Source organism: Hypanus sabinus, chromosome 4 (assembly GCF_030144855.1).
Source record: "Hypanus sabinus isolate sHypSab1 chromosome 4, sHypSab1.hap1, whole genome shotgun sequence".
Classification (NCBI taxonomy): Eukaryota; Metazoa; Chordata; class Chondrichthyes; order Myliobatiformes; family Dasyatidae; genus Hypanus; species Hypanus sabinus.
This window is the reverse complement of record NC_082709.1, coordinates 175,836,126-175,862,724: the sequence shown is the minus strand read 5'-3', so window position 1 is coordinate 175,862,724 and position 26,599 is coordinate 175,836,126. Positions and strand designations below refer to the sequence as shown.

Sequence of the window (26,599 nt, the reverse complement as noted above, 5' to 3'; positions counted from 1 at the left end):
AATCTGCAGATGCTGGAAATTCAAACAACAACACACACAAAATGCTGGTGGAACACAGCAGGCCAGGCAGCATCTATAGGAAGAAGCACTGTTAACGTTTCGGGACGAGACCCTTCGTCAGGACTCAGGATTGGTTGCAGGAATATTTCAATGATGAGTGTAAGTATCCCCTTTTATTCAAGAGCCTGTTAGTTGAGGGCTATTAACTGTTCCTGAACCTGGTGGTGAGAGTCCTGATAACAAAAAATCCAAAATCAAAATACTGAAATTGATAGAAATTTGAAAAGTGTCAATAACAGCTGAGGTGACACCCAGGGCTAATGGTGCTTGCTGCCATATTGTTTTATTTTGGTGACTTATGCCCAGGTACTTGAATGTTATTCATGGATGCAGCTACATATCTACTCTCAGCTTCATTATGCATCTGCAATTGCCAAGAACAATAATTCCGGCTTGTGATGTAACATCCATGTTTCCACCCCTAATATCCTCAATTACTACCTTGAATGCAAATATAGACAGTACCTAGGTAACATTTAATCGTTACCACAGGGGCTGGACCATTCATGTCTTCAGCTTATCAAAATATTCCAAAACTGTCTATTATTATAAAGTATCTAAAATTTTGTCCCAATTTCAGAAGCAATATTCTCTACAAAAGGAGGAATTCCGATGAGCTTTAATAGTCTTCCCCTTACCCCTCACCACACCTGTCCCCAACATACACACACCCAATCCCCTCTCCTCTCATCAATTCTTCACCTTGCATTTGGAAAGATATTTTTGGAATAATTTGACTTGTCAATGCTCAGTTAGGCACAAACCACTAAGACCTACAAATTTCAAAAATAAACCTTGTTTATCACCTTAAATTTCAAATGAGTACTCTTTTTGAGTGCTTAGAGCAGAAATTGTCACACGTTTAGCTAACCTGTTTCAAATGCAGATTATGCCAAGCCTGGTGGTTTTACAGGCAAGACAGATGTACCGGTATCTGCAATTATTTTTAGATGTTTCCAGTCAGAATGCTGTGCACCAGACATCTATAAAACTTGCAAGTCTTTAGTGACATGCCGAGTCCTCTCTTACTCCTAAAGAAGTAGTGTCACTGATAAAGGAGTTAAATATTTATTTATTTAGAGATGCAACACAGTAACAGGCCCTTCTGACCCAAGCCGATGCTGCCCAATTACATTCATGTGTCCAATTTACCTGCTAACCCATATGTCTTTGGAAGCTGAGAAATAACCAGGGTACCAAGATATAGGAGCAGAAGTAGACCATTCAGTCCATTGAGTCTGCTCTGCCATTCAATCATGAGCTGATCCAATTTTTCCAGTCATCCACATTCCCCTGCCTTCTCCCCATAACCTTTGATTCCCTGGCTAATCAAGAACCTGTCTACAAGGGGTGATTGATAAGTTCATGGCCTAAGGTAGAAGGAGTCAATTTTAGAAAACCTAGCGCATTTATTTTTCAACATAGTCCCCTCCTACATTTACACACTTAGTCCAGCGGTTGTGGAGCATACAGATCTTGGACCTCCAGAAAGTGTCCACAGATGGGTGATTGATAAGTTTGTGGCCTAGGATAGAAGGAGTTGAGTCATACAGCTCTCATTACAAACACATGCTGTTCAACTCTTTGAGTGATTATGCAGAAAGTTTGAAGTTAAGAACTCATCTCCTTCTACCTTAGGCCACGAACCTATCAACCACCCTGATGAGTTATTAACTGATGAGTTATCTCATCCCTGACAATCGATTCCAAGAACTTCCCAACCACCGATATCAGGTTAACAGGTCTATAATTTCCTTTCTGATTTCTCCCACCCTTCTTAAATAGCGGAGTAACATTTGCAATTTTCCAGTCATCCAGTACAATGCCAGAATGTATCAATTCCTGAAAGATCATTGTTAATGCCTCCACAATCTCTCTACCTACTTCCTTTAGAACCCAAGGTCCAGGAGATTTATCCACCCTCAGACCATTAAGTTTCCTGAGCACCTTCTCAGTTGTAATTTTCACCCAGAGGAAATCCATGCAGTCATGGGGAGAATGCACAACCTCCTCACAGACTGCGACAAGAATTAATCCCTGGTCAGTGCCTCTACAATAGTGTTATGCTAACTGCTACACTATCATTTGTGATATGACTTAACAACAGTACAGTATTTATAAAATATTCTAGCCTGAACTCTACTAAATGATCATGTACTTTGCTGATAGACCTTCCTGAAATTACTTTGAAGTAGTAATAACTATTGAATTATAGACTCTATGCAAAGTACCTTTCCACAAATTGCTCAGCACCTGCCAAATTAATTTTAAAGCCACATCCAAACTTCTCTTAACAAATGTAATTTTTTGAAATATTGATATGGGAGCAGAATCTTTTGTAATCAGGCCTAAAGTTCAGAATTCCCTCCTTAAACCTCTTTGTAAATCCTCCTTTATAGCGCTCCTAAAAACCAAGTATGCAGTCATCAGCCCTAAAGTCTCCATAGAAAGTTTTTTTTAAATCCTCCTCGGAAGAGCTTTGAGGCGTTTACTGCATCAAAGGTATGACAGAAATGATACAACACACAAAGGAGCTAGAAAAACTCTGTGCGTCAGGCAGCACCAATGGAGGGAGATAGATATATAAATTGTACTAGTGTTATTGCTGTTGATTTCCACTCCATATTGGATTGATTGTGAGCATGTGGTAAGTGCGCATGCAGCCGACAGATCATGTGTTGAATCGATTGAGCCTCCTTCTCTCTCTCTCTCTCTCTCTCTCTCTCTCTCTCTCTCTCACACACACACACACACACACACACACTCACACCAGTTAAAGCCATCTCCCACATGCATGCTGTTATTGAATTGACATTTGCCTACATTTGCTTTGGCTAACATGACACAGTAAAAAAGTTTAACTTCATTCTGCGATCATTTGTGCTACATGCATACATAACAATTTCTAGTTAAAAAAGACTCACGTCTCTAAATGCAATTTTTGATAGTGGATAATGCTACTGATGTTGTTAGGGCGTATTCTGGAGTTAGGGTATATAACAAATAACCAAATTCAACAGCAGCCATTCTTCAGACATTAATGTAGATTGTAGATTAAATTTAATATGCAGCCCAGAACAATAGTTTTCCTGGAGCTGTGGACACCAATTAATTGAAAACCAGACAATGCTTATTAATATTCATGTTGGATATCTGGAGTGTGGGTGTGGAGAAGAAGGTTGTGAAAATTATATGTAATTCAAAGGAAGCATTGTGGATACATTTTCAACTCTAGAATTGCCATGCTGTTACGTTTGATCTTTATCGTATAAACTGTTGTGTAGTATTGTGTTGAACAGACTTCATCCTCCAAGAGTGTCTCATATTGTTGAATAAAACACTTCTGTATCCACTATCTTCGGTGTCTCTCCAGTGGCTTTGTTCATGTTACAACATTGGTATAAAGTAAAGGTAGCAGCCAATTTACACATATAAACCATTTTCAAACTGCAAAGCGATAATGGAAAGGTAGTCGGATTTATTAATCAGGACATCAGGGAGCAAATCACCTGTGCACTGGTTTAAAGTAGTTTTACCACCCAGTGGGTGGGTGAAAGGGCCTCAGCTTTAAACTCCATGTGATAGGTGGCACTTGTGAATGCGTATTTCATCTTTAGCAGTGCATTGAAGTATTTGTACTCAGCACTCTGATCCTTCAAGCTTAGGTGTAAGGGTACTACCACAAAATAATACTCAAACTAAATTTATAACATACACTGTGTATATGTCGTTCCTTTGGATTCGTCAGCTTCGTGGAGAGGGGAAATCCGCAGCTTGCTCTCCATATTGTACTGCCCCGTTTTGAGACCTTCAGTCAGGCGAGGAAAAATTCCTGGTAGCGGAAGAAGGCAAGCGGGCCCATAGAAAGGAATGCTGCAGCTTCAGCAGGGCTGAGACCATTTAACTGATATGACCTTTGCAGCAGAGTCTGCCACTCTCGCTTGGGCCTCATCAGCCACAGACGGTGCTAAACCAACAACGTAGCTAGCTAGGACGCTATCAATCTCAACCAATGGAGGGCCACACTTACATGTCACCATGTGCAACCATGGGGTTAATTTACTTGCTGGCATTCACAGAAAAACAAAGAAATACGATAGAATTTGTGTAAAACTGCATAACCAAAGATTGACCAACAACCAATGCAAAAGAAGACAAATTGTGCAATGAATACATGCTGAGAACATGAATTGTAGAGTTCCTTAAAAGTGAGTTGTGAAATCAGTTCAAAGTTAAAGTGAGTGAAGTTATATACTGCTTATAAGGTATTAACAGCATAACATACGTTGTTCATTTTGAATTCTGGAAATAAAATGTGTCTCAACATAATGAAAAAAAATCGGAGGGGTTTGACCTGAAGTGTCAGCTGTCTATTTCCTTCTACAAGATGTCAACTGACCTGCTCAGTTCCAACATTTTCAATTTTTTTTAGCTCAGATTACACAATTTTGGATTTTTTTTTGTTCAGATTAATAAATTTTGTTGATTTTAAGTTGCAAGTGTTTTCTTTCACCAGGAGAAGTAAGCACCAGCAAGACCAGTCTTAATCTTCCCCACACTTGAACAGAGTGATGTGCAAGGCTACTGCAGCTCTATTTTTGTTTACTGAAGGTTTCTTCTTTTATAATGTTGTTCCACATAAGGAACAATTGAAACCCTTTTCTCCTAGTCGAGAATGCATTCCATTTCCCACTGGGCCAATTGCTGAGCCACGTTCTTATAGACTGATACATGCCATAATGAATAACACTGGCAATCTTCCTTCCTTAAAGGACATGAGTAAACCAGATGGATTTTTAAAATAAATTAATTTTTTAAGATGATTGCTTTTTAAATTGAAGTTACGTGATTTATTTTATTGAATGATTTAAATTCCACTTGGTTGGGATTTGTTCTGATACCTGCAGGTATTAATGTCAATATTTTGAATTACTGTTACTTCATATAAAGGGTCTTTGGCCTAAAAACTTAAGTCTATTTCTCTTTACCTGAAGGTTGCCTGGCCTGCTGCAAGCTCCCTGCATTTTTGTCTTTAAATCTCAATTACTAGTCTAACAAACTAAGAACTATGCTATCACCAACAAGGTCACAATCTGTACAGATTGGTGATAGCATATCCTCCTCGCTGATGGTCAACACTGGCGCACCTCATAGGTGTGTGATTAGCTCACTGCTCTACTCTCTATATACCCATGACTGTGTGACTAGGCAGAGCTCAAATACCATATATAATTTGCCAATGATACAACCATTGTTGGTAGAATCTCAGGTGGTGACGAGAAGGCGTACAGGAGTGAGATATGCCAACTAGTGGAGTGGTGTCACAGCAACAACCTGGCACTCAACGTCAGTAAGATAAAAGAGCTGATTGTAGACTTAAGGAAGGGTAAGATGAAGGAACACATACCAATCCTCAGAGGGATCAGAAGTGGAGAGAGTGAGCAGCTTCAAGCTCCTGGGTGTCAAGATCTCTGAGGACCTAACTTGGTCCCAACATATCAATGTAGTTATAGAGAAGGCAAAACAGCGACTATACTTCATTAGGAGTTTGAAGAGATTTAGTATGTCAACAAATACACTCAGAAACTTCTATAGATGTATTATGACAGGCTGCATCACTGTCTGGTAGGAGGGCGGTGGGGGGGGGGGGGGGAAGGTGTCTACTGCACAGCACCAAAAGAAGTTGTAGATGGTTGTAAATTTAGTTGGCTCCATCTTGGATACTAGCCTACAAAGTACCCAGGACATCTTCAAGGAGTGGTGTCTCAGAAAGGCAGCGTCCATTATTGAGGATCCTCAGCACCCAGGGCATTCCTTTTCTCACAGTTACCATCGGGTAGGAGGTACAGAAGCCTGAAGGCTCACACTCAGCAATTCAGGAACAGCTTCTTCCCCTCTGTCATTTAATTTCTAAATGGACATTGAACCCTTGAACCCTACCACACTTCTTTAATATATATTATTTTTGGGTTTTTTGTACGAAATTTGATTTATTCAACATGCGTACAATGTAATTGATTTATTTATTATTATCTTTTCCTTCTATATTATGTATTGCATTGAACTGCTGCTGCCAAGTTAACAAATTTCAGGGCACGTACTGGTGATAATAAACCTGATTCTGATTATTCTCTTGTGTGGATGCTGTCTTGCTCATTAGACTGGAATGTTGGCAATTATTGCAAGGATAATGAAGTTTAAGAATAAGGAAGTCCTGCTACAAGTGCATGGGGTTCTTGTGATACTGCACATTAAGTACTCCAGTGTATGCTGCCATGTTCTTTTGATTGATTATAAATGAACAAAATCAGTGCAGACACCTAGACTGCCCTTCTAAAATGCTTTCAACGATTGCATCCTCCAAATCTTCATTTTCATTGTAACATTCAAGATGATTGTCGATACCTGCAAGTTCTTCATAGCTCCTAACTTGTTGAAGTAGTGAAATCATTTTACCTTCACTCCCGGCCATTTTTGCATCCAACCCCGAATGCTTGAAATCAATATACAGTTTTCAGTGGGTGCCCCACGTAGGTTTCCTTTAGTTGCTTCAGTTTCTTCCCACATTCCAAAGAAGGACTGGTTGCTAAGTTAGTTGGTCAATGTAAATTGACCTGTGATTAGGCTGATGTTAAATAGGTGGGTTGCTAGGTGGCACATCTCAAAGGGCCGGAAGGACCTGTTCTGCGCAGTATCGCCAAATAAATATAAATAAATAAAGTATCCATTAAGTCCAAACCTACAGTAAATCCACCCTACTCCAAGCATCAGTTTGGATAAGGTTTACTCCTTAAAGGGGTTCGTCTAGTGATCTGAGGGTCGCTAGTTCGAGCCTTGGCTGAGGCTGCGTGTGTGTCCTTGAGCAAGGCACCTAACCACACATTGCTCTGTGACGACACCGGTGCCAAGCTGTATGGGTCCTAATGCCCTTCCCTTGGATAACATTGGTGGCGTGGAGAGGGGAGACTTGCAGCTTGGGCAACTGCCAGTCTTCCATTAAAAAAAACCTTGCCCAGGCTTGCGCCCTGGAAACTTTCCAAGGTGCAAATCCATGGTTTATCATGACTAACGGAGGCCTACACACACTCCTGAAAGGTTCTTGCCCTGGTCAAGCCCAACGTATCCTGATCCCTCTCTAACTGGGGTGTTCAAATCCTGAGGGAAAAAACTGCGTCTCAGGGAAGCCAGGAGTACAAATACATGGTTCCCTAAAAGTAGTGTCTCAAGTAGATCGGGTGATGAATAAGTCTTTGGAATGCTGACCTTCATCGGTCTGAGCATTGGATATAGAAATTGGTAAGTTATGTTGCAGTTGTAGAAGATGCTGGTGGGGATTGTGCTCCATTTTGATCACGCTGCTTTTGGAACAATGCCATTAAGATGGAAAGAGTGCAGAGGAGATTTGTGAGGATGTTGCTGGGAGATGAGGGACTGCGTTATGCCCAGGTGGGTTTTCACTGGAGCACAGGATAATGAGGGGTAATCTTCCAACCATGTAAAAATTATGTGTCATAGATAGGGTCAATGGATATATTTTTTCTCGGATTTGGAAATCAAGAGCTAGAAGTCATGAGTTTGAGAAGAGAGAAGAGGTTTAATAGGAACCTGAGGGGCAACTTTTCCACTCAGAGAGTGGTCAGTGTCTGGAAGGAGCTGCCAGAGAAAGTGAGTGAAGAAGATATATTAACAACATTTAAAAGGAGCTTGAACAGCAACATGGATAGGAAAGTTTTAAATGGAATATAGGCCTGTTGCAAGCAAATGGGAGTAGTTTAGATGGGAATTATGACTGGCATGGACCAATTGGGCCAGGCAAAACCCTCTGCACCATGGAGTTCATTTACGTGGAAAGCAACATCTTTCCTCAAGGACCCCCACCATCCAGGGCATAGTCTCTTGTCTGTATTATCATCCGGCAGGAGGTACAGAAGCAGTCGGTCCCATTCTACCAGAAACAGTTATTGCCCTTCAACCAGCAGGCTTCTGAACTGTTGTGGATAACTTTAATTACCATTACTCTGAACGAATTCCACTACCTACAAACTCACTTCCAGGGACTGTAACTCATTCTATTTTTCTTTTATTTTCAAAATTTATCTTCTTTTGCACATGGTTATTTGTTGGACTTTATGTACATTTTTTCATAAATTCTATTGCATATCCTTACTTTCTTGTAATGTCTGCAAGTAAATGAATCTCAAGGTATATGGTAATATGGTATATGGTAACATATTCTAGTTTATTGGCAAAATGTGTATACAGAACACAGCTCTGAGATGTGTCCCCCTCCCCCACAGGCTGCCACAAAACATGGAACATGTTCAGGAAAACATTAAACACCCAAAGCGCAAAATAAAGAACAAACTGCACAAACAGCGAATGAACAACACATACGATATCAAAGATCAAACAAGGAGTCCAGAAGTGTTCAGTTTAGTTTAATTTAGCATCATGCTGTACTTTGATAATCCATTTGACTTTGACTTGGGCTCTGAGAAAGAATGGTGGTGGTGGGATGTAGAATGATTTGCAGGGTAAGGGGTCAGCAAGTCTAAGTCCAGGACGAGTGGGAATTTTGTTTGCCATTTGGGCTTGTCCCAGAGAGCTGCAGTTGCTGGGTCATAAGGTCTGTGAGCTTCTTAAACACAAAAGGTGCTGGAGACTCAGGGTAACACACACAAAATACGGGAGGAACTCAGCAGCTATGGAGGGGAATAAATAGTCGACGATTTAGGCCAAGGCCCTGGTGTCTCGGCCCGAAGCGTCGACTGTTTTTCCCCTCCATAGATGCTGCCTGACCTTGTGTGTGTTACTCTCGGAACTTCTGGTGGTACTGCGGTGGGATCAGAGGCTGTATGCATCAGGATAAGGGTGACGGATTGAGACTCTACGCAGAGGAGCTTTGAACTTAATGAATGGTGGAAGAGTCCAATTGCCAGCATCTCCGCCTGACGAATGATTGGCTTACGGCAGGTTAAAAATGGCAACATGTTTGTATCGTGTTGCCAGCGCTGACGTCAGAGGTGGTAGCGAGTTGCGTCGTGTCCTGGCAACAAAGTATCGGGCGGGCGGGCGGCGAACGAGTGGTTGCGAGCACTGGGGGGAAGTGTGGCGACAAACTGTCCGCAGAGCCCGTCCTTCTGCTCGGGGAGGGTGGGGTGTAGGGGGGGAAGAAAAATAATGACGGTGGCGAACAACGGCGAGTGCGAGAAGAGAAGCCCGGTGAATGCGGACGACATGGAGAGGGAGAACGAGGTGTATCCGGCGGCGGACGGTGAATGCAGCGGCGGGCTGCAAGCGGACGGGCAGCGCCGGCAGGGGCAACTGGGCTCGCAGCTCGACGACTTGCCCACCTCCACTATCGCTTGCAACGTGGACGAGCGGGTGTTTGTGGACGCCCTGTACCGGGTAAAGCTCCTTCTCGTTAGGGGTGGGTGTTTGGAGGGTGTCTCGGTGCGGCTCTGGTACCAGGCCCCTGGAGGGTGAGGGAGGCCCGGCCCTATCGACGCTTGTCACCGTTTTGCGTCCAACCTTGATTAAAAATTAAGTTGTTTAATTTTTGAGAAATTAAATGAAGTTGCACTAGTGCATTGAGAGCTTGCAGTGCATCGTTTGTCTTTGAGGAGTGACATTTGGATTGGCCTTATTTGACAAACAGTAATTGTTTTATCCCTCATTCTTTAACGTTTGAGTGCAAATGTCCAACTGTCCGGGGATAATGTATCTCAGATTATTTGTTGCACTGGAATGCAAAGAAGCAAATGACTATCTGGTAATGTTTATTGAATAAGTGTGGTCAATATTGTCATGTAGTCTGAAGCCTGTGCAATCAAAATGATATGCAGAAGAAGGTACACATTGATTGGTGATAAGATAATAATTTTCCCTGTCTGGATTCCTTTGGTGTAGATCAATTTTCTGTTTAGGAGTTCCTTCAGAATTTGCGTCTTCGTATGGCATTTCAAATGTTACTGTTGTAGGTGCTTTGGGGAGTTTTCCATCCAAGTATTTTAAGTATGAGAACTGCAAAACTGTAGTGTGTTTAAGGGTTCAGTGGTTTCTTATTGCGCAGGTCACTTTGCCCAAAATATTTCATTAGTGACCATATTAGCTAAAAAATAAAATGAGTTCCTAATTTTTAAGTTCCAAGTAAATTTATTACCAAAGTACCTATATGTCACCATAAACTCTTGAGATTAATTTTCTTACAGGCATTCATAGTAGAATAAAGAAGTACGATAGACTTAATGAAAGACTACACACAGACTGACAACCAATGTGCAAAAGACACTGCAAATACAAAAAGCTAATAATAAAATTGAGAACATGAGTTGAAGAGTCGTTGAAAGCAAGTCGATAGGTTATTGAGGCAGTCACGGTAGAAAAAAGAAATGACTCATTATTACATGCAAAGACTGACAAGCAACCAATATGTGAAAGAAGGCGAACTATGCAAATACACAAAAAACATAATGCTGAGTAATATGGGTTCCCAATCTTTTTCGAGCTCTAGGGACCAAATACCATTAGGCAAGGGGTCTGTGGACCCCAGGTTTGAAACTCCTGACTTGAGAACATGAATTTTTGAGTCCTTGGCAGTGAGTCTGTAGGTTGTGGTGTCAGTTCAGTGTTGAGGTGAATGAAGTTGGTTCAGGAGCCAGACGGTTGAAAGGTAAATTTAGTACATATACCTACATCAGTGACTTGAACACCTACTTTAGTAGGTTGCCAATCCACAGAATCAGGTACTGTCCATATTATTTAAACTGTGTCTGTACTGGCGTGTTTTACAGTTATGCCAAAAGCTTAATTATGTTGCCATCATAAAAGCCACCGATGGTCTATATCTGTCAGCACTAAAGCTGGAAATGCATAATCTGCAGTTGTTCCTTGGGTTGAATTTTACAACTTGATTTGCGTACCTTTACACTTTATTGGAAATTCTTTGATAAACATCATTGAAGCATACCTGAATGCAGTTGCAAGATAGGGTGATTTTCGACTCTTTTGTCTGTTCTTTCACCGATATAACAACCACAATGCTGTTACCGCAGTTGACTTCCTTTGAAAAACTTGACAATTTTGCTCCATCGTGGGCATCAGCCTCTCCACCATTGAGGCAATCTTCAAAAAAGCCCTGCCCCTAAAGGGTGGCATCCATCATTAAGGATCCCCACCACCCGAGGCATGACCTCTTCTCATTCCTACTATCAGGAAGGAAGTGCATGAGCCTGAGGAAGCGTTGCTTCTTCCCTCCACCACCAGATTTCTGAACAGAAAATGAACCCATGAACGCTAGCTATTTTTGTTCTTTTTTTTTAAAAAGAAGACTTTGCATCTTCCAATCCTGAAGAAGGGTATCGACCCGAAATGTTGACTGTTGTCTGGCCTTCTGAGTTCCTCCAGCAGTTTGTGTTGCTCACTATTTTTGCACTTTTTATTATTTATTTTAGTTACTTTATTTTTAAATTTTTACTTATAAATTATAATGTATTTTATATGTAGCATTTTACTGCTGCTGCACAACAGATGCCAGTGATAATCCTAATTCTAAAGTTTGCTCAACTCATTTATTTAAATTCTACAGCACACAATTCAGACTTGCATGTACTCGAAGGGGGGAGAAAAGCATGGATGCCAGGCATACTATGTCAGTAAGGCCCCTTCAATCTCTATTTCGAGACCAAATCTATAAACCAGGAATAAAACCAGGAATTTGTAAAGCTCAGCTCATCAAAGTCGTAAGTGCTAGTTAAATTTTAATGATGGAAAGTTTATAGGCAATATGCTGTTTGTCATCATCAAAAAGGTTATTGATGAGCCTATTAAAGTTTATTTGTAATGCTTACATTGGCTATGTGTAGTTGTAAAGCAAATTTCCTCCCATAGATCTTGCTTCACTCTTATAGAAAAATTGGATGCTACTAGGTTCAGTCAACACTCTTCCTACCTCGCCTTTTTTTTAATCTATTGACTGCTTCACATTTTCTGTTTTTTTGCAATCTTGCATTGTTGGCCTAAGAAAGGTCAAGACTAAAGGCAGAGAGTGATGAAAACAGTCAGCAAGTGTGGAGGTAGACAGTTTATTGTTCAGGTTCAACATCCTATGGGAAATGTTATTTTGCCCATTTTCTTGTGTTTTGCACTAGTTAAAATTCGGTGTATGTGTGAAAGCTCCTTTGCTCGATTGAGGTTGAGTACTTTGTAGATCGTCGTAGAGCACGACAGAACAGAAACTGGTCGATCCAGTACGTGGTGAACTGCTATTCTGCTGTTATACCTGGACCTTAGCCCTCCATATGCCTCGCATCATCCATGTACTTAACCAATTTTCTCTTAAATGTTGAAATTGAAGCTGCAACCACCACTTCTGGCTCCTCATTCCACACTCTCACCCACCCATTGAGTGAAGAAGTTCCTTCTCATGTTCTCCTTGTGTATTTCACCTTTCTCCCTAACCTAGTTCTAGTTTCCTCGGGAAAGGCCTAATTTAAGTGGCCACTGAGTGCACGTTTGTGTTCTCCTGTTTTGACACGAGTGTTCAGAGATAGTCTTCTGTGCACCGTTGTTTTATTATGTGGTTATTTGAGTTACTGTCACCTTCCTTTCAGCTGTAACCAGTCTGGCCATTCTCCTCTGACCTGACCCCCCCCCCCCCGCCCCCAAGGCATTGTCGCCCATAGAACTGTCGTGCTCACGGTATGTTTCTGCTGCTCGCACCATTCTCTGTAAACTCTAGAGACTTGTTTGTGAAAATCCTAGGGGATCAGCAGTTTCTGAGATACTCAAAAACCACAGCCTGGTACCAACAATCATTCTGTGGTCAAAGTCACTTGGATCACATTTCTTCACCATTCTGATGTTTGGTCTGAACAGCAAACAAACATCTTGACCATGTCTGCATGCTTCTATGCTTACTTGTTGCCACATGATTGGTTGAGTAGATATTTGCATTAACGAGCAGTGTACTCAATATAAGTGGCCACTGAGTACATATTAATGAACTGAAGTAAGAAAGTCAATTCCCTTTTGATAAAGATTAGATTAGCTTTATTTACATGTACATTAAAACCTACATGTAAATGCGAAGATTGTACTGAGGACAAACCCCAAGTATCACCATGCTTCTAGTGACAATAAAGGATTAGTGAGCTGTGGGAATGTTAACTACATCAGTGGATTGTGGCAGGAAACCCACATGGTCATGGAGAGAGCATGCAAACTTCTTGCAGACAGCAACGGGGGTTGAATCCATAATCTTAAAGTCGGCCCAGTAAAGTTTTGTGCTAGCCGCAGTGCTGCTGTGCTGCCCACTGGTGGTATGAGGAAAGGTAGATTAATTCTGCTTGGGAACAAAAAAAATTGTAAAGATGAAGGCCAGTTATCTTTTTAAATCTGGAAATGTACTGCGCACACACAATTAGTTGCACTTGGTTTACTAATCTCTCAAAGTTTAATGGCTGCAAAATTGAACATGAGTTTATTTTACCATCCTTGCTCCATATACTCGATAGATGGTTGTATTTGTCAAAGGGCAACCATCCCAATCTTGGAGCAGCAGAAGTTCCTCAGGTTAGTGTCCCAGGCTCAATCATCATTTACTAGTTTTCAACACAGAAACAATGCTGGAGGAACTCTAGTAAGTCAGGCAACATGTGTGGAATCAGTGTTTGGGGCCGAGACCCTTCAGCACTGATTTCCATCCTGACTTGAGTTCCTCCAGCATTTTGTTTACATTGCTTGAGACTTGCAGCATCTGCAGAATGTTGGCTTTCCATCAATGGCCCTCCCTGTGTCCTAAGGAGGCAAGTTCACTGATTACTGCTCAGTGTTCAATTCCATTGCAATACCATAACAAATTAAGCTCCCTAAAATCAAGATGACATTTGGGCATGGACTAAAAACTGGCAAGTGACACTCTTGCTATAAGAGTGACAGGCAGAGACCATGTTCAACAAAGCAGAGTTTAATCGCATACCATTAATGTTCAATGATATTGCTATTGACTGGATCCTCTCTATTAACATCCTGATAGTCACCTTTGACCAGAAACAAAACTGGGCCAGTCATGTTAATCCCATGACTCCAAGAACAGGTCAAAGGCTGGGTGATTCACCTGACCTCCAGGTCCTTTGCACAAGGAAGGAGCATGATGGAATATTGTCTAATTGCCTGGACGAATGCAATGCCATCAGTGCTTCCAAACCAGGTTGTTTATCACCAAGAGGGACATCAGACACAGATGCATGGGAGCACCACCATTTGCAGATTCTGGTATAATGTGTACACTCCCCTGCTTTGGAAATGGACAACTGAAACTACCTCTAACGACACAGCGGGAGCATCTTCACAAGAAGCAGTGTAGCAGTTCAAGGAGGCAGTTCGCCTCTACCTTCTCAAAGGCAATTAGAGTTGTGAAATACATGTTAGTTTTGCAGTGATGCCCAGAATCCAAGAATGAATTTTCTGACATCTGTTCATGATCTAACAATCCTTTTGTCCTCATGTTTCAGTCAGATTAATTGAATGACTGTTAATAGATTTATGGAGCAGTGAGGTGCAGATTTTCAGTACCCAAGCATGCTTACTGGTTCAACTCTTAAACAGCCTTGCTCTGATTTTAAGATTGAATTCTTTTTTTAAACTCTTCTGTCTCACTTGGGGAAACAGATACAGTACTGTGCAAAAATCTTGTATATAGTTGGGTGCCAGAGACTTTTGTACAGTACTGTATTTGTCAACAAGGAGCGGAGAGCGAGCTTGTAAATCTGGCGGCAAGCAAAGGATGTTGGGAGTAGCAAGGGCGGAGTGCCAAACGTAGGGTGTGGCGTAGTTGGTAAAGGAGTGTCAGGAATAGGGAGTGGCGTGGGTGCAACCTCACTCAACCCTGAGAAATCAGGCAGTCATTTGATTCCAAACTATTGGTTTATTGATCACCACAGACTGTCTCTGGTGCTTCCCACTCCCTCCCCTCTCCCTTCCCCTTTTGCCAACCATGATTCCCCTCTCGCTGCGGCCTTCCCACGCTTAGTTCACAATAGAGACCCTTATCAGAATCGGGTTTATCATCACTCACGTCATAATTTTTTTGTGGCAGCAGTGCAATGCAATACATAAAGTTACTACCAGAAGTAACTTACCACTACCAGCACCCTAGCTAAATCTATGTCTTGGATTTTTGCAAGGTACTGTACCTTAAAATCTTAACTCAATTGTATTATCCCTCCACTATTTAAGTTTAAGGTATGTATGCCAATATGATACAGCCTGACCTTGTTTTTTTAACCTTATTTAAGCCCATGACTGTTTAAAGCCATGATTGGCTGAAGAATTTGTCCCTCATCCCTGTTGAAATCAAGACTTGCATTTACCCATTTTATGTTATACATTTTGAAGACCATTAATATTTCATCTTTATTCCAGCCCATTTCAGTAACATCCTTGAAGTTGGGAAGAGAATTGGGGAACTTTGATAAACTTGGTGGTCAGTAGGTTAAATTGTTGTGGATTAACAGTAACTAAATCGGGTGTTGAACTTGCAAGCCCAACTCATAAAGAAGTGTTGAGCTGATGGCAGAACCTGAGCGACATGGTCCCAAGTTCCTTAAAGGAAATTTAATGGTTGTCATTTAATGTTAATGGTAGTTTGATAATTACTTCAAAGTAACTTTATTTCAAATATCTGAAGTATTCACTTTGTAAAGTCAATGTTCTCGCTTTCTTGCTGATAATAAAATAATTATAACTAGTTAATCCCTTCAAAAAGTCTACTTTGAGGCCAAATTCAGTTTGGAGTTTGGATATCAATTCTCTCCTGCAACCCCCCCCCCCACCCAGCACACCTCCCACTTCTCTTTTTCCATTCTTTGTCCTGGTTATCCTCTCACCCCATCTCTTCTCTTCTGCCCATCACCACCATAGGATCCCCCTCTTTCCCTTTCTTCCACGTCCCACTGTTCTCTTCTATTGGATTCCTTCAGCCCTTTACTTTTAACTAACCCTTCCAACTTTTTCCTTCATCCCTCCCCCACCCCATTTACTCACATTCCTTCTTGCCTGCCACTTGTTCTCCTCCTCTTCCCCCCCCCCCCCACCATCTCATTCTGGTTTCTGACCCCTTTTCCAGTCCTGATGAAGGGTCTCAGCCAAAACTGTTGACGATTTATTCCCCTCCGTAGGCGCTGACTGCGCTGCTGAGATCCTCCAGTGTTTTGTGGGTGTTGTCTCAAATAGTCTGTAATAGATTGTAGACTGTTCCCTGGATTCCCTAAACTCCTGCTGTACCTCGATACCAGTTCATCCAAACTGTGTGGCAAGTGTGTATCGATTTTGTAATGTGTTCCAAAGTGATTTGCACATGAAGTTCAAAACTGGTGAGTTCAGGAAATTATAAATGACCCAGCAAATATTTGCCCATATTTGATGAGCAGAAGCAGTACCAGGAGAACCAACATCCAGCTTGTGCCTGGAGAACAGTGGAGTATTAGCAACTCCAGTACAGGCTAATAAATGTTTGTTTTTAGAACAGTGCTCCAAGCTAAGTGGAGTCACAGAGACTGGTTCAGAAAAGAAGAATTTAGGATTGAAGCCAAGAGGTTCTGCTGGCACCTGGAATGGAATTGTACAGGAATGGAGAGCATCCCTGGAATCATTAAAGCTGTGCTGTGCATTATAGAGTGACATCTTGCACTCGCTGTCCCCACATCCCCCAAAGGACCAGTGTGTCATCCACATTGCAGCAATCTCTACTGCACTGCAGACCTGTGTTGTAACCCTTTGATTAAAGCACCAAGCACGGCTGCCAAATTAGGTCTTCAGGTTTCAGAATTTCTTCAGCCAAAGGGTGGTGAATCTGTGGAATTCATTACCACAGGTGGCTGTGGAGGCCAAGTCACCGAGTATACTTAAAACGATTGATAGATACTTGATTAGTAAGGATGTCAGAGGTTATGTGATTAAGGCAGGAGAAATTGACAATGATCGAATGGCTGAACAGAGTTGATGGGCCACATGGACTAATTCTGCTCCTATCTCTTGTGGTCTTGTGATGAATATTTGAAGGTACATTCCAAGAGTCAAAGCACATTTATTATCAAAGTATGTTGTAGTATACAAAGCTCATCCGCTTTGTTCATAATGCTTCTTGCATTAAAATACACATCTCAAACCATCAGTCTAAGCGTACCCCTTCTCTATCACCTGCCTATCTTCCTTCTCGCACTGTCTCCAAGCTTTCTTTATTTGTGTGCCAACCACCCCTTTTTCTGTCTCTTCAGTTCAGTTCTCAACCCCCAGTAATTCTAGTTTAATCTCTCCCCAATAGCTTTAGCAAATCTCTCTGCCAGGATTTTGGTTCCTCTTGGATTCAAGTGCAACCTGTCCTTTTTGTACAGATCACACCGGCCCCAAAAGAGGTCCCAATGATCCAGAAGTCTGAATCCTTGACTCCTGCTCCAATCCCTCAGCCAAAAATTTATCCTCCACCTCACTCTATTCCTGTACTCACTATCATGTGGCACAGGCAGTAATCCCAAGATGACTGTCTTTGAGGTCCTGCTTCTCAACTTCCTACTTAGCTCCCTGTAGTCTGTTTTCAGAACCTCTTCCCTTTTCCTACCTATGTTGTTGGTACCATCTGAACGCAGGGATCTTCCTTCGGGATCAGCAAGCAAGAGAGAGACCATCGCAGGCAGAGGCCTTCCTCTGGCAGCAGCAAGCGAGAGGCTGGTAGATGGCACTTAACATCCCCTTGCCTTCCACACTCACCTCAATGTTTCCTCTCTTCCTCAGCACGTTGATCAGTGCAAAATGGAGTCCATCATGGGCTCCAGACTTCTTGGCCTCAAGGCTGCACAGTGTGCTTGAAACTTCCTCTGAGACAGCAAAGCGTCAGTTCACTCATTTGGCATGAAAAAGTCTCCTCCAAAATGTCGATCACTTCATGTCCGAAATAAGAAGTGAATAATGAATCTTTTCAAGGTCTAAGGAGGACATAATGTCTCTGAGCCATTGAGCATGAGTGGGTGGGGCAGCATCTCTGCATCTAAGAAGGACTGCACGTCTGGGCAAAAGAGGTGACAGGCAATATACAACGCTTAGTCGGAGTCAAATGCAGGTCAACTTCTCCCAAAGTACTGAAAAGAGGAATCGGAGGGTTAGGTTCCAAATAGCAATTAAGTATATGAGATAAAGTTTAAAAAATATATCTCCAGAATTTCTCCAAGCTAGGACAAGCCCAATACATATGAATAAGAGAAGCCTCGCCCCCTTTTACACTTATCGCAACAGGGCCTAATATCAGGATAGAACAGCGATAACTTAGTTTTAGACATATGAGCCCTGTGTATCACCTCGAACTGTAAAAGGCAGTGGCGAGCACATCGAGAAGTTGAATTAACTGACTTGAGAATTGAACCCTAAAATTCCAAAAGGTGTGGGGACCTTGAATATTTTCATAATTCCCATTTAGATTAAGGGTGCATCCCTCCCTTTTTTTCTTTTGCATTTGAATCCCTTATGAACAGATTCTTATGGTTAAGATTTATGGGTTTTTTTGATGTGTAAAAATATTATAGATTAGGTAGTAGGCAATACTGTTTTTTTTTGTCGCACTGTAGAAATTCATAAAAAATTAATTAAAAAAACTTGGATCACAGGCTCCAACATTTGAAAGAAAGTGAACGTAGTTTTGTGAGCTGTCCATAGGATGCCACCCATCATCGTTTGCTGATGCCATCTTCCAGTAATCATTTCAGCTGCTTAATTCCTTTTCCATAGAATGTGGATGAGTTGTTCTGGGAATTGCTCCAGAATTTCAAGGGTCATCAACGTGCTCTGTCTGTAGTCTGTTGATTCCTGAGAGAAGAGTGCATAACCCTGGCTGGTACCTCACTGAAGTCAAGTTGCTGTGCATTTGGTGGTTGCATTAAAGTTCCTGTGCGGGCATGGGATCCTTTTCTTTAAAAAAAAATTTTTATTAGTTTTTCAAAACATTTTACAAATTAAAAACCCCAAATCCCAATGAGGAACATTAAAACAGTGCAAAATTAAGCATACAATAACAATATGCTTCAAAGGAAGAGAATTTAGCAAAAAAAAGCACCTAAATTAAAGACAAGTAAGCTTAGTGTCCTCCCCAAGCCCCACAACACAAGAAAAAACAACAGCAACTCCAGACCAACCACAACACAATATAGAGAGTATAAGTCAGGACAGCCAAGCTCCCAGACTGTGAATACACTCAGCAACAGAGAGTAATAATGCCTTCTACCAGAAAAAAAAGGAGCTGAAAGCAAGGGACCGAAAAGAAAAAAAACCCTAGTCAAGAGGAAGGTTATGAAAGTACTCGATAAAAGGTCCCCAGACCTTATGGAACTTTAGATCCGAATTGAGAACTGAATAATGAATTTTTTCGAGGTCCAAACAGGCCATGATGTCGTTAAACCATTGAGCATGAGTGGGTGGGGCAACATCTCTCCATCTGAGGAGGATCAAGCGTCTAGCCAGAAGAGAGGCAAAGGATAATATTCGGCATTTGGTCGGACCCAGACATAAATCTGTCTCGCCCCAAAAACCGAACAGAGCAATTAAGGGGTTTGATTCTAGGTGCTGATTCAGAAGTGGGATCCTTAACAGAAGAGTTGGGATGTTGTCCAAAGGCTCTAGTTAGCAAATAGCTGTCAAACATGATCAAAAATGGGTTATCTTGTCTTTTGCCACCTTGCTGGTGGTGGGATTTTCTTGAGTTTGCACTTGTACTGCTGTAATACATGAGGGCATTTATGTAATGGAAAAAGTACTAATTTGATTGTGAAACATTTTGGAATGGATTGAGGGCTTGAAATTTGATTCTCCCAGTCCTCTCTGAGCTGAGGCACATTTCATCCCTTCTTTTGTGCCTATGTCGGCAGGCAGTTTCCTCTGGGGGGGGGGGGGGGACAGATTTACTTGAAATGGGACTCTGTATCAATGTCGATTTTTTTTTTGTTTCCTTCAGGCCCTGGGATGGGAGCACATGTGATTCCAGTCCATGTTTATGAAAACAGAATTTTTGTACATACAGTTAAATACTTGTTTTCTTCCTGTCCTCTTCTCCCCACCCCCCCCCCCACCCCATTAGGGAGGTAACACAAATGACCACTGTTTTGTGAAAGTCAAATTAATTGCTTCAAGCAGACCTGCCTTTTTATAGCCAAAAAATTGGCATTTCAGAGAAAACAGTCATATTATTCATACACAGGAAAATGTTGGAAGTTCTTGTTTGTTAGAATTTTAAATGATCTATTGCAACACTGCTTCACTAAAACCATGACAACTACATTAGAATTACACTCTACTCCTGAGAAAGCAACAAATAATCCTAGTTCTTACCTGTGGAATGTTTTTGTATCAAAGTTCAAAGTAAATTTTTATCACCCCAGTACATGTATTTTACCATATACAATCGTGATGTTCACTTTTTTGGACATACTCAATAAATCCATAATAGAATCTTAATCATAATAGTATCAGTGTAAGACTGCAGCAGCTGAGTGTTCAAGCAGTGTGCAAAAGGCAATAAATTGTGCAAATATGAAAAAGAAATGATAATGAAGTAGATGAGCAATTAATATTGAGAATGTGAGACGGTGAGTCCTGGGAAATGAGTCCATTGGTTGTGGGAACCTGTCAATGATGGGGTGAGTGAAGTAGTCCTCTTTGATTCAAAAGCCTGATTGACGCTTGCTTGAGGGGGATACCCTAGTGGTGTGAATCCTGAGGCACTTGTGCATACTTCCTGATAGCAGTAGTGAGAAGAGAGCATGTCCTGGGTGGTGGGGGTGCGTTCCTGCTTGCTGTCCTGGCCTTTTCCTGACCATGTGGGCAGATCATTACACTGAAATAAGTAATTAAAAGGGATTCTATAGACACTGAAGATCCAGAGCAACACGCTCAAAATGCTTCAGGAGTTCAGTGGGACAGGTAGCATTTATGGGGGGGGGAAACATCAAAAATGATGTTTCTGGACCAATACTCTTCTGAGCCTGAAACGCTGAAGGTTTCAATCCACAAGGTTGATTCTTTATTTCAGGCCAAGAAGGGTATTGCTCACAACATTGACAGTTTAGTCTTCTCCGTAGACGCGGCCTGACTTGCTGAGTTCTTCCAGCATTTTGTGTTTGTTACACTGAAGCAAGTGCCAGTATTTATGTGTCATAAAGAGAAAGATCGCCATCCTATTCATGACCCCTTCAAAGGTGTATTTTGGCAGGTAAATGCCTTTGTTCACAGAAGTTGGTCCTTCCAGCCTAACAAAACATGCCCTGCAAGTACACACATGTGGCCAATAACCAACTAACCCATATGTCGTTGGAATGTTGGAAAAAGCCCGGTGGAAACCGAGCCATTCATAGGGAGAATATACAAACTCCTTGCAGATAGCAGCAGGAATTGAACCCAGGTCATTGGTGTTGTGATGGAATTATGCTAACAATTACGCTACCGTGTCATGCGTATGGTTTATTCAATATGACAACTCTGCATAGAAATTAATTGTTTTCCACAATTCCACAGTGGAATTTTTAAGATGAGTGCTAATTTATTGAGGAAGATGGAGAACTATTTCATGATGTCTAGAACAAGGAGTCAGAAAATTTGGAGCAGGGGTGTTATAAAGATGAGCTTTGTTTATCACAGGTAAAATGAAATATACAGTGAAATGTGCCATTTGTATCAAATGATTGAGGCTAGGGCAGCCTACAAGTGTCGTCATACTTCTGGCAGCAGTATTGCATGCCCATAACTCTCTAACCCTAACCATATCTGTGAGAGGGAACCAGAGAAAACCCACATGATTACAGCAAGTGATCGGTGATTGCTGCTGTAAAGCAGTTGTGCTAACTGCTCTGCTACTGTACCACCCCCAGTAGCCCTGAAATAAGTGCTTATCTCGAATTCTCCTCTACCCGCCTCCTTTTCCCACCCCCCACCCCAAAAGGAAAGTTTGTCAAATTGCAGTTTTTCTTAAACCATCAATTGATACGGAACCCAGGCTGGCATTGCAATACTGCTCAGCTATTACACTTGAGAAGACAAGCTCGAGGGACGATTTACTCTGTTTTTCTTTTGCTTATTGCCCATTACACCATTGGCATTTAGGGCAGCAGACAAGGTCCTCCATCTGTCTATCCTTGACCATCTCTATTGTGTCCCAAGTGCGGTTCAGGGTCTTTACTTCTGCCTCCGTTGTACAGAGCCAAGTTGTCTTTGGTTTGAAACATTTCCTCTGCCCTTCAGCAGTCTAGTGAAGTGCTGTCTTGATGGAGTAGGCTTCTCTTATGTACCCAGTCCATCTCCAACAATTCCTCATGGCGATTGTGGCCATGTCTCTCGTGTTATATTTATTGGGTCACCTCTCTGCTACCGATGCTGCAACATTTTATCAGCAGGAATATTGTGAAATGAAGGTGTATTGACCTGTTTCTGATAAACATAATCTCCATACAATAGATTTAAAAAGAAAGCCTCTCACTCTTTAATACTTTAATATAGTTTTTGTGTGAAATAAGTTTCTTTTTAAGAGTTCTGTTTCAATTTTAGGAACTGTGTAGATTTGGTTTTATCTTTGACATTGAACCATGCTCCATATTTTATAGGATTAAATCCTGTTGACTTTCAGAACCAAAGTCTTTCAAGGTTAGTTTCTGCTGACATCTCTCCAGCAATCTCAGTACTGAGAGTAGCAAGTTTAAAAACCAATATCGACAGCACATGATGCTTGATCATCTTCATGGTGTAGCAAATTCAAAATTAACACTACTTTGAGGCCCTGCAAATCAGTACGTTTCCACACACCACTGTCTACAGCAGAAGCAACGTCACTATAGGACTGGTACTATGCACAATAAGCTTGTTTTTCTGCAAGTTTTGATTTGTGTAAACAAAAAAAGAAACCTGCATGCCTGTGCATGACCAACAAAGATTGAACACTTAATGTGTATGTGTTGAGTTGTTGTTCTCCCTAGTTCCATCGACCCTCACTTGGATCAAAGCCCTTGTATTCCTTCTGTTCTGTACTTTACGGAAACATCTCTCAAATATTGCAATCAAACCCACATCCACCACTTCCACTGGCAGCTCGTTTCACACTCGTGCCACTCTGCATGGAAAAACTTCCCCTTCGGGTTTCACCCTTAACCTACGACCTTGAGTTCGTCTCATCCAACCCCTTGGGGGGTGGGGCTCACTTTCATTTTTTTTTAATTAAATGAAAGAATTTTACATCTGGTTTACATGAGGTAATTTTCTTGAAGATTTGAGATGAAATCCTAGAGACAAAAACAGACTTTGAAGTGAAGTGATTTGGTTCTAAGTGCGTTAGATAATTCTAAATGCAGTGATATTTGAAAATGTGCAGTGTTCCACTGCAGCCATGTCATTGTTTTGGGGTAGTTAATGGTGGGGGAGAAGGGAGTTAATATTTTTGGCTAGGGTTTTACTGGGTGACTTCTTAATGTCCTAATATCAGGAATGTTAGCACACCAAATGGCAAACTGCCTCTATCTGGGTGGGGGTTGCAGGGCTTGAGTTGCCTTTCTAAGGCCATTGATGCATAGGGACAGAATTAGGCAATTCGGCCCATTGAGTCTGTTCTGCCATTTGATTATGGCTAATTTATCCCCCCCCCCCCCCATTGGTTTCTATAAGCCTCTTAAATTTGGAACTAGATTAACTATATTAAGTGTACATCAGAGCACGCAGTGAAATGCTTTGTTTGCATCACATCAATAATCAACACGGTCCAAGGATATGCTGAGGGTAGTCCACAAGAGTCCAGCACCCACATAGAATGCCTGCAATTTACCATCCTAAATCCTTTTAGAATGTGGGAAGAAACCAGAGCACCAGGAGGAAGTCCAGGCATTCCATGAGGAGTATATACAGGCTCCTTACCGTGGATGCCAGAATTGAACTCTGAACTCTGCCCCGAGCTGTAATAGCATAGCACTAACTGATACGCTACTCTGGCGCCCATCTAGTTGATAACTCCATCAACTTCATCTAGTTGTTAACGAGAGAAGAGTTTTGTAAGGAGGAATTTTTGGCAGTTGCAGATATCATACTGATCTCCTGCTCTGGCAATGAGAAGTGAATGCCACTAGTGATGATCTGTTGCTGGCAATGCCTGCGATATGAAATGAATTAAGGATATTATGTAAGAAGCATGGAGCTCAACAGCCTGTTGACTTAAAACTTTTATTTAAAAGCTAATATACTAAATAAACCTAATGACAGCACTGTTTTGAAATGTCCTGCTACAGTTGTCTTTCCCCTGAAGGTCAGAGAAAATCAGTTCAGGTCTGTACCGACCTGAAGTAGTTCATCAGCTCATGTTGCAAGGAAAAATTAAATTTAAATTTAATGCTGGTCAAGTTGTCCTTTTGTTTCTTTTTTGGTGTGATGACCGGATTACTTGTTCTGGCTGCCGTTCAGTGATGTGCATGAAGGTACCTATTTCCAAATAGCAACTAGTTACATGTTTTTTGGAGGTTTAGTAAACAATAGAATTGATGTGGTTGCTGTAATGTCACTAATATTAATCAAACTTCCATGGGCCAATTGCTTTAGTCATGGAATGTTACAGCACAGAAATAGGTCCTTTGATTCAACTTGTCCATGTTGGACTCTTATTCTGCCGAGTCTCATCGACCCACATCCATACCCCTCTCATCCATGTATTTATCCAATCATCTGTTAAATGTTGCAGTTGAACCCACACTCACCACTTCTGGCAGCTCGTTCCACACTCACAACACCCTTTGAGTGAAAAAGTTCCCCCTCAGTCATTCCTGAGGAGTTTCAACTAGTACTGATGCTGGACAATCAGAAGTAACCCAGAGGTCCAAATTCCAGTTTATATTAAATCTTACTGAAGGCAATGGGCTTTGAACTGGATTGGATTTGGACTGCCTTCTGTGGTCTTAGTTAGATCTTCTGCATCTGTATTTACTTGGAATTTACACAGTCTATAAGAAGTGAGGCAAAACAACAGTAGTGAGGTCATGGATCCTGTACAGATTACAGATGAGGGGGTGCATGCTGTCTTAAGGAAAATTAGGGTGGATAAGCCTCCAGCATCTGACAAGGTGTTCTCCTAGACCCTGTGGGAGGCTAATGCAGAAATTGCATAGATACCAGCAGAGATATTTACAATGTCCTTGGGCTCAGATGAGATGCCAGAAGATTGGAGGATTGCTAATATTGTTCGATTGAAGGGCTCTAAGAATAACCTGGGAAGTTATAAACCAGTGAGCCCAACAGCAATAATGGGTAAGCTATTGGAAAGTACTTGTATATCCATTTCCTTAGAGTATTTGGATAGTTAGGGACTGATTTAGGGATAGTCAACATGGCTTTGTACATGTTAGCTCATGTCTAACCAATCCTAGTTTCTTGAGGAAGTTATCAGGAAAGTTGATGATGGCAAGTCTGTGTATGTTGTCTTCATGGACTCTAGTAAGGCCTTTGATAAGGTCCCGCATGGTGGGGTGAGGGGGGGGGGGGTGTTGGTCAAGAAGATTCAGGTGTTAAGGTAGCAAATTGGCTTTGAGGAAGAAGCCAGAGAGTGATAGTTGATGTGGTTAACTGGATTAGCAAATTTGCAGATGAGACCAAGATTGGGAGTGTTTTGGACAACAAGGAAGGCTATCATGGCTTGCAGAGGGATCTGGATCAGCTGGGGAAAATGGCTGATGGAATTTAATGCAAACATTTGTGAGGTGATGTACTTTGGGTGGACAAACTAGGTAAGGACCTGCACGGTGAGCAGCAGGGCACTGCGGAGTGTGGTAAAACACAGGAATCTGGGAATACAATTCCTTGAAAGTAGCATCATCGGTTATTTTAAAGAAGAAAAAGGCTTTTGGTACATTGGCCTTATTAAATCAATGTTTTGAGTACAGGAGTTGGGAGTTATGTTGAAGTTGTACAAGATGTTCGTGAGGCCTAATTTGGAGTATTGTGTGCAGTTTTGTTTGCCTGTCTAAAGGAAAGATGTCAATAAGATTGAAGAGTGCAGAGAAAGTTAACAACAATGGTGCCAGGGCATGAGGATCTGAGTTATAAGGAAAAGTCGAATAGGTTGGGACTTCTCCCTGGAGCATCGAAGAATGAGAGAAGATTTGATAGTTATACAAGATTGAAGGGTATTGATGGGGTAAATGCAAGCAGGCTTTCTCCACTGAGGTTGGGTGAGACAACAACTAGAGGTAAAAGGTGAAATGTTAAAGGAAAGCTGAGGAGCTCAGGCTGTAGTCAGATTATGAAATGAGCTGCCAAAAGAAGTGGTCAATGCAGGTTTGATTTCAATTTTTGAGGCGTTTGGATTGGTACATGGATGGGAGAGGTATGGAGGGATATGATCTGAGTGCAGGTTGATGGGGCAGGGCAGATTAATAGCTTGGTACAGTCTAGATGGGCCAAAGGGCCTGTTTCTGTGCTGCAATGTTCTGTGACTCTGATTCTAAATGTTTTCCTGCCAGTCTGGAGAGAACAGACTGGC

General features: G+C 41.6%; 1 protein-coding gene across 1 annotated transcript in view; it reads left to right on the top strand.

Moving 5' to 3' along the window:
* The first annotated feature begins 9,170 nt into the window (after positions 1-9,170).
* The window catches only part of LOC132393529 (calcipressin-1-like), an 89,684-nt gene continuing 72,255 nt past the window's right edge, over positions 9,171-26,599 (top strand). Inside the window, exon 1 of the mRNA XM_059968909.1 lies at positions 9,171-9,468. Within this exon, the coding sequence (XP_059824892.1) occupies positions 9,241-9,468 (228 nt within the window). The 5' untranslated portion in view covers positions 9,171-9,240. The remainder of the gene's footprint in view (positions 9,469-26,599) is intronic.